Below are 8,588 nucleotides of genomic sequence, written 5' to 3'. Positions count from 1 at the left end.
TGGGCGCATGACCGACTAATTGTGATAGGTTTAAAGGGGATGCAATTAAATAACCCTGTAAGGTATTGGGTGGCATATCCAACCATCAGACATGTTTAGCGTGAGCATGATAAAAGAAAATCATAAAATTAAGCTGCCCTCTTGACGTACGGTTTCGACTTCTATTAAAAAGAAAGCAAACCCCCTATTTATCTTGAGTCAATGTCTTGTGATGACGGTGTAAGTTAGTCTTTCCCACCCTGTTCTTGTTCTTTCGCTGGGGAAGTGCTCCTTCCTGGGCTGAGTTGCCAGCAGCATCAGCCCTGCGATACTCTCCTCCAGATATCCTCTGCTTCTGCTGATTCTCCCCGGGTGCCAGAAGTCCTTACCTTTGGCCCTGACAGCTGTCTCGGTGCTAGGCTGTGCCAGGAACAGACCGCTGGGTGCAAGGCAGCGCTCACGTTGGAATTGCATGAGAAAAACTAAATCACCAAGCTGGAAATGACTGTGCATCTCTGCTCCTGGAAAAAGAACACTTCAAAAATCCTTGCAGTTGAGATAAATAAGATCTTAACACTTTGTAAGGTGGTTGCTGTAATTCTGCTCTGGGAAAGAATTGTCCCCAGATTGGGAAGTCTTTGCATTTGGAAGGCCTCAGACCCTCAGAGAAGTGTCTCTCAAACTTGGCAACTTGAAGACATGTGGACTTCAATTCCCAGAATCCCCCAGCCAGCCAATTCTGGGAGTTGGAGTCCACACATCTTCAAGTTGCCAAGGTTGAAGACCACTGCCTCAGAGGTACCAGTACTGCAGGCAAAGCCTCAACCCATAGAAGTCCAATTTCCTCTTGAAGTTTTGCCAGTTGCACACAAATGCACACAAATTAAGAAGCAGTTGCGCAATCCCCAGAGTGCACAATTTTGAAGTCTGCATTGTAATCTCCCCCTTTGCAGAATGCCCACGTGAGTGGAGCATCCTGGCAAGGTAAATCACCATCATCATCACCTAAAACCCCAGCTGGCAACCTTTCTGTGGCTGCCAGCGGTGATGGATCCATCATGGAGTTAGAAAACAGGCCCCCGAGCCTATCTGGGTTGTGTCGGAGGACATTTTATTTTTATTTATTTATTTTATAAATTTATTCACCACCCTACGGGGGGGCTCTGGGCAGCTTACAATAAACCATGAGGACAAGCCCCTGTGGAGCTGCACGTCTGCAGAAGGGTTAGGATCGAGCGCTGCTCTCCTGCCCCAAACCCTTGGAAAGCATCTGGAGAAGAAGAGGAGGAGGAGGAGGGATCCAAGGGAGGCATCGTAGCTCTTCTTGAAGTGAGCCCAGAGTCAAATCCCTTCTCCAGCTTCAGAAAATGGAGCCATAAAATATCACTGCAACAGTGGCACCAGGGTGGGAGTGGGGAGAAAGGATCGCCTATCCTCAGCGCAAACTGGGGCTGGTTGATTGTTTTGCTTGTCCTTCTGCAATTTCCCTCTTTTCCTCTTGTGCAGGGAGGAATCTGGGCCTTGTCCTCGCCAGCGGAGCCAGGTGCAAAGGCGGTTTATGCTCCAAGTTCCTGCCCTGTGAAATACGGGGTCATTGCCTTTGGCTCCTTCCATAAAATATCGGAAAAGCAAGCAAACAACTGAATGGCTTATGTGGCAAAGAGATTCCTGCAAGTTCAGGATCAGCCCAAGGTAGTTTGCTGCCTGCCACTGCCTCCTCCTACACACAGACCAAGGCTGAATGGGTTATAAAATCACAGAACCAGAGTGTTGGGATGACCTCAGAGGTCATCTAGTTCAACCCCCTGCCTGGTGCAGGATCTGCTAAAGCCACTTGGGCAGATAGCCATCCAGCCCTGCTTGAAGAACTCTGGCAAAGGAGAATTCACTCCTTCACGTGGCATCTTTAGTTTGAACCTCCTTCCCAAGAACTTTGGCCCATTAGGGTTGGCCCTGTCCTCTGGGGCAGCAGAGAATCAGTCCACTCCTCCTCCTGTGCGACAGCCCTTTGGGCATCTGAAGGCTGCCATCATATCTCCCCGTGGTCCTCTCTTCTCTGGCCTAACATACCCAGACCCTTTATTTGGTCCTCGAAGGGCTTGGTTCCCAGCCCTCTTCCCGACTTGCTCGCCTCCTCTGAACTCACTCCAGCTTGTCACTGTCCTTGCCCAGCCCCAGTGCCCAAAACTGGACACAGGATGCCGCAGGGGCTCTCACCAGGGTAGGGCGAGGAGGACAACGACTTCTCAGAAACGGGACTCTGTGCTTCAGTTAATGCATCTCAAGATCTCATTGGCCTCTTTTGCAGCCGCATCTCACTGCTGGCGCATGTTTAAGTTTGGGTTGACATGACACCCAGATCCTTTCCACGCAGGCCATTGCCAAGCCCGGTCTTTCCCACGGGACACGCCTCGGTTTCACCTTCAAGCAGCCATTTGTGAGGAAGGCAGAACTGCCATTTTCTTCTGCTCTTTCTTTTTCAGTCTAAATGTTCCTTCACCAAATTCTGCCATCGGCTCTGAGTGGGAAGGAGTGTGGCGTAGATTTGGCTGAGGGTCGGAGCGGGAGAGCCGGAACAAGAACATAGCAGGGGAAGGGAAGTTGCCTCCTCCCCACCCCGAGGCTGCAGGGGCTGCATCTGGAGCCAAAGCAACATTTCTGCGAGAGCCAGTCGCTGACCCGCAGGGCTGAGGCACACGTCAAATGAACGCACACACCCAGTCCTAGGAGCGGCTCCGTTCCAGGAGAGCCGGTGGCAGCCCGGCTGGTGAAGGCTGGCTGGGATGCTGGCCTGGCAAGCAGGAACTGAAGACCTCAGCTCAGCAGTGCGGCCCGGGCAGAGAAAGACTCAGCCCCTACAGGCGACATGCCCCGCTTGGCTGCTTTTAGGCTTTTTCGGCGAGGTCCTGCTGTGGGAACATAGCTTATCAGAAACGTTTTGTGAAACCACAACGATCTGTGTGGTGTGATGTGAAGGCAGCCCCTGCGTAGTCCCGGGCAGCGGGAGGAGGTTCTCTCCATCCAGCCTTCCCCAGTAGTGGTCATGGGTGTGTCAAGCAGCCGCAATCGCTTGGAGGAAGGATCAGGGCGAATGAACCTCCGCCAGACAGATTCCCCTTTGGAAAAGGAATCCAGGCCAAAACCTGACAGGATATGAACTGCAGACCATCCGAGGCTGCATCCCAGAAGCGTGGCTGGCCTGGGGCATCCTTGCCTCTGAAAAGCCAAAAATAGGGGCCGGCGGAAGAAACGACCCCCAGCCAAGCCAGCATGTCTAGGAGGCCAGGAGGGGTCTGTGGCCCGCTGTCTGAGGAGCCCTGCTGGAGGGCCGGGGGGCTGTGCATTCAGGCTGCAGGGCTCCATGAAGGAGAGGCCCATCAGGCTCAGCTGAATCTATACCCCATGTTTCCTCTGTGTTTCCAGGAGGAAGGAGCACCCTGTCCTTGAAAGGGCAGCCCCATGGCTGAAACACCTGGACTCCTTTGGGAGGGTCTTAGCCCACCCCCACTTCCTGCTTTTGGGCACAACCTGCCCGAAATCTAGGGGGCTCTTCCGCGTCATTTAGCCGGCTGTGAGAAAGGCAGGATCCAACTGTGGATCTGGGCTTTTCCAGGCCCCCATGTGGCCAGGGGGTTGCCGCATTCACCTTTAGTTTCATCATGCTCACACCTGACGGGAGAACCCTTTATGGCTGTGTGGACTCCGCCCTCCCGTCATTCTGCTGGGGCCTGTGTCCTCCAGGCTGGTCCTCACTCCACTCCTGGATTGCAGCCGCGATGGATTAAGATTGTGCTGGGCGGCAGCCGCAAGAGAGCAGAGTAGCAGCCGCCGCAGCAGCAGCAGCAGCAGCCCCCGATGCTCCCCAGCACCATGGGGACCAGGTGGTGCCTCGTGGGCAGCTGGGTCTTCCTGTGCCTTTCCATGCAAAAGAGCGAAGGGTAAGCGGCTCAGCCTGTTTGCAGGGTACCCGGTTAATCTTCAATGTGAATTCCTGCTTCTCGTCTGAGAGCGGAAGGCGGTGTCAGATCAGCAACTGGGAACCTCTTCACAGTCTTTCCCTTCTTTCTTGGTCTTTGGTACCCCTGGTAAGGAGTGGGATAGCTCTTGTCTGCCTCTGTCTGGCTAACTTCTCAGAAAAGCCAACACCTGGGTGCTTCTCTCAAGGTTTATCATCAGCCCTTTTCATGCTTTCCCACCGGAACGAAACTGGGGTGTCACTTGTCCCTCTGTAGCTAGCAATTTATACTGGTGGGGGGCGGGGGGATCAGATCATTCCTGCCAAGCTGCACAGCTGAAGGTTCCCCAGAGAGGTTCTCCTTGAAGAGCCAAGCCATCCTTGGCATCGAGATGGGCTCCCAGGAACACCCTTCCCAGAACTGTCCTTAAGAAAAACCCGCATAAGCTACGACTTCCTGGGGGTCCCTCTCCTGTAGGGTCAGATCTATTTCTGGGATGTTGGGGAGGATCACCTTACTCAGCCCCTCCCACGAAAGTTGAGCCTCCCTGATGTGTAAAACGGGAGGAAGCTGGTTGCCCGACCTGGGGCATGTTCTAAAGATCAGCGAAAGATCGCCGGTGTCCATACCACATAGAGGACCTGGTGATGAAACCGGCCTATCTTCGGAGGGTGTACAATTCACCGAACTGCCAATTAACCAACAGGCTGGGCTGAAGCAACTCCCCACACCACAAAAGGATCCAACCCAGGATAATATTAATTAAGCTTAACGTGTTGTGTGAATGCAGCCACTGGGTCTTTCACTGAACTGGAGAGCTGCAAACCCAGTCACTGCGATGCCCCAAAGGGTGACCCGTCCATTACTTGGGGACAAGCTAAGACACAGCTGATTTGCTGGGGGGGGGGGGCTAGAAAGTAGAAAGGGGGAATGGGAGGAGGGGGGACTTCACCCTTACCCTGGGACTGTTTTCCTTCGCCAAATTTCCTGGTTGCAGTTTCTCTGTGGGGAAAGCCTTTGCCCTGCCTGTGCCAACACCTTTGAGTGCTGAACTCCAGTGACCAGCAGCTTGTGCAACATCGGTTCCTTCAGATGCCACCCCTCCCCCGGGAGGGAGGGAGCTTGGTCTGCTGGGGGGGAGGATCCTGCCAGCGCTCCGGGGGGGGGGGGGGGGAGCAGCAGGGAAGTAGGGTTAGGGCTGGGTGGGGCTGAGTTGAATTAGGTTAGCTCAGTGATTTTCAAACTTGGCCACTTTGAGATGTGTGGACTTCAGCTCCCAGATTTCCCACCCAACATCTGTTTTTGTTGTTCCGTTAGTTCAGGCAATTCTCTAGATATTCACCTTTTTTCTCCTTTTGAACTTCCTTTATGTAATTTTGCATAATATTTTTTCAAAGTCTTTTGCATTCCCTTACTGTCTGTTGTAATACCTTTTCCTGTCTGCAACTAGAATGTCATTTTTTTTCTCTTTCTTTCCTCAGTTAGTATGCTAACCATTTCCCTCGTTTTTCTGCTGGTTCAAAAAAAGAATTGGCTTTGCAAAACTCAGGTGTATTTGTATTCCTTTACCTGTCAACTTCGATTGTGATGCCATCTTGACTTTTTTGACCATTGGAAGCCTCCTTCTATTGGAAAGCTGTCTCTTCTCAGGCCACCTTCTGCTCTCCCAGGAGCCACCCCCCATTTCCCTACGTTTCCCCCCACCCCCCTTCCATCCCCTCCAGGGTCTCCTCCCCTCTGGTCCTGCTGGACAGCCTTCCAGGCGCTCCCGTTGCATCCTGGCGGAAAGTGAGGAGGGGGCTTCTCCCCTCCAAGGCTCGGAAAGGCCTCCAAAGGCTCAGGCTCGCTTCCCTCTCCTCCTCCTATGCCACCGAGGCCAAGAGTCCAGGGAGGCCACCTTGCTGCCCCTGCTGTGGCCGCAGCTGGCAGGGCCAGGGCTGGACCGGGCAGCCCGAAGAGGCAGCTGGGGGCCCGGTGGCCTTCGCCATCTGCTCCCCAGCCCCATAAACGCCTCTCCCAGCGCCAGGCCCCAGGCTTGTTCACAGCGGGGAAACCAAGGCCAGCCTCCAGAAGCTCACAGGATGTATTTGGGCCACTCGCTACAGCACAACCTCACTGGACTGATGTGGAGGGAATACTGGGAAGGACAATTGCTATGCGCTAATACATACATACATACATACATACATACATACGTGCATACATAGCATGTATATGCTGCATCAAATGACGCAAGTCGCAGCTCTCAAAAGTGTCTGGACAAAATGGCAGGGTGCGGAAAGCTGCTCCCAAATGCCTCCCAACATATTTTCCCCTGGGATCTGGGGGCGGGAGGTGGGTCTTGCTCTTCTCATGGGTCAGTCGGTCCCCCTCGTGGGAAGGATGTGGGCCCACGGACAAGCCTCAGCTTTCCCCACTTCCCTTGGCAGGAGAGAAGAAGGCACCTGGGCGGCTGGTCTGGTGAGCTGGACTCCCAATACAGGTACCCCCCACCTCATTCCTGCTGGGTGCCCTCGAAGCAGCCTCCCTCCCCAGCTCAGCATCTCCCAAACGTCTTGGAAAATCTACTCAGAGTTCCTTGCCAGCCCATTGGCTGTGGACGATGGGAGTTCTTTTGCAAGACACCTGGAAGGCAGCGGGCTGAGGGAGGCTGCCGGGAAGCATGCCTGCCTGTTTTCACAGCGCCTCCTCCCCCCCCCCTTTCAGACTACCTGGCCAGCTGTGACTTCAACAACAACTCCTGGCCCTTTTGCGACTGGACCCAAACCTGTGGCACCAACCAAGGCACCTGGATACGCACCAGGCATGATACGCCCACCCCTGGCACAGGCCCAAGTGGAGATTATCCAGATGGAGGTAAGTGCTCTGTTACCGCAAAGCCCTCCCCGTTCTCACTGGCCCTTGGTCCCCTTTCTCACAGGTCACAGTATTTATGCGCCCCCCCCCTCCCTCGCACAGTACAGCTGGGGACATCCAGCTCTCCCTGGGCCTGAGGCCGGCTGAATGTAGCCCCCGCTTCCAGGAAGAACAGCAACCCACTTGCAAGGGTCTCATGAAACAAACGGCCCCTTTATCTCAATTCAGGCCTGCTGTGAAGTTGTTGACTGTGGTCATTTCTGAACGGAGGTTGCTCTGATGTTGTCACTTCCCAACACTTAGGCCTTGTTTACCTATCGCACGAAGCTCTAAGCTAAACATGGCCTGAACAGATCAGGGCTATCTGATCTCACCCGGTCTCACCTCATTTGGCACGTCTGGTCCCTCATCTCCCTTGCGTGCACTGCAGAAGCAGTCACCCGTCCCCTCTCCCCGTTCTATAAACAGCTTTGAGGAGTCTTCCTTTCTTCTTGCAGGAGGATACTTCATCTACCAAGAAGCCAGCAACCTGGTTCCCCACGACCTCAACAGACTTGAGAGCCCCCAGCTGGTGGTCTCCGGAGACATGTGCATCGACTTCTGGTATCACATGTTTGGCTCCGAGGACTTCAATGAGCTGCATGTGACCCTCTTGGGGGAGGACGGCGAGTCTGTGGTGTGGAACCGGACAGGGAGCCAGAGCCCCGCGTGGCAGCACGGGCTCGCCTCAGTCTACTTCAGGAAGGAGAGTCGCCTCAAGGTAACAGCTGGACAGCTCTTACAGTGTAGAAGGAAACTGCTGGGTTGGACCAAAGGTTCACTGCATCTTCTGTCCTGCTCCCTGAGTGCCCACTCAGTTGCCCGCATGAGACTACGCCCCCCTGAGAAGCTGGGGGCAGTGGCCCCTCCTGGCAGTCCAAGCCTGGCACCTCTGGCAGCAGTTGAGGCTAGCACTTGAGGCTAGTAGCTGCTGACAACCTTCGCCTCCAGTCAGAACTAGACTAGTCCTCCTTCAAAGCCACCCAAGCTGAGGACCATCATAACACACTGCATGAAAATTCCCTTTCCCCCAACATCTGTTCAGCATTATTGGGTGACACCTGGGTTGTAGCATTTTAAAGCGGGGGTATGTGTGGAATTCTCCCCTTTCTCCAGTGGAAGAAGAGAAAATACAGGGGAAACAAGCATAATTCATATACCAACCAAAATTAACGAGCTGGGAAAGACACATCATGTTCATTAACTAGGACCTCAATTTCTGCTATGAGCTTAAAGAAGGAACTTCAGTTGCTCTGAGGTTCTAACATTCTGCTCATGGCAGCCTTTCCCTATCCAGAACTGGGAATGATGGGACATGCAGTTTGACCTCATCTGGAAGAAGATGGTAGATCAGAGGGCCTTCTGGCCCCTTCAATGAGACCCCTCCCTTTGCTCCTTGCAGACCCAGCTGTTTCCTTACTCTGACTGGACTCATTTAACTCTTCCTAGGTGGCTTTTGATGCCGTTCGGGGATTGACAGAATATGGTGACACAGCCATGGACAATGTGGTTGTCAGGAGAGGGCCCTGCAGTAAGTGACTCCTTCCTCAGCTCAGTTTTTCAGCCCAAGAGTGTTCCTATGAATTTGATCTTGGATTGCAAAATCAGAGGACCTTTCAGAAGATGTCCTGGGTCTTCAAGCCACAGCTGCTCCCAGATGAATGCAGGAAGTGGAAGGGAGCCATGAAGCACCTCTCGGCCTGGGGGAGATGTGGGGGCCCTTCCACAATACTCAGGGCTCACGTGCAGACTCCACGG

General features: G+C 53.8%; 2 protein-coding genes across 2 annotated transcripts in view; one reads left to right on the top strand and one right to left on the bottom strand.

Moving 5' to 3' along the window:
• The first annotated feature begins 3,723 nt into the window (after positions 1–3,723).
• Positions 3,724–8,393, top strand: LOC134499534 (zonadhesin-like). The gene is made up of 5 exons (XM_063306228.1): positions 3,724–3,917; positions 6,365–6,417; positions 6,642–6,791; positions 7,289–7,551; positions 8,280–8,393. The coding sequence occupies exons 1-5, from the start codon at positions 3,835–3,837 to the stop codon at positions 8,367–8,369; spliced, it is 639 nt and encodes a 212-aa protein (XP_063162298.1). The 5' UTR covers positions 3,724–3,834; the 3' UTR covers positions 8,370–8,393.
• LOC134499535 (probable cation-transporting ATPase 13A4) overlaps positions 5,913–8,588 on the bottom strand; it is a 180,240-nt gene continuing 177,564 nt past the window's right edge. The window contains exon 31 of the mRNA XM_063306229.1: positions 5,913–5,923. The gene's annotated coding sequence lies outside the window, so the exon portion shown is untranslated. The remainder of the gene's footprint in view (positions 5,924–8,588) is intronic.

The sequence above is a fragment of the Candoia aspera genome, chromosome 6 (assembly GCF_035149785.1).
Source record: "Candoia aspera isolate rCanAsp1 chromosome 6, rCanAsp1.hap2, whole genome shotgun sequence".
Taxonomy (NCBI): domain Eukaryota; kingdom Metazoa; phylum Chordata; class Lepidosauria; order Squamata; family Boidae; genus Candoia; species Candoia aspera.
Note: the sequence above shows the minus strand (reverse complement) of the source record. Positions and strands in the feature narration are given on the sequence as shown.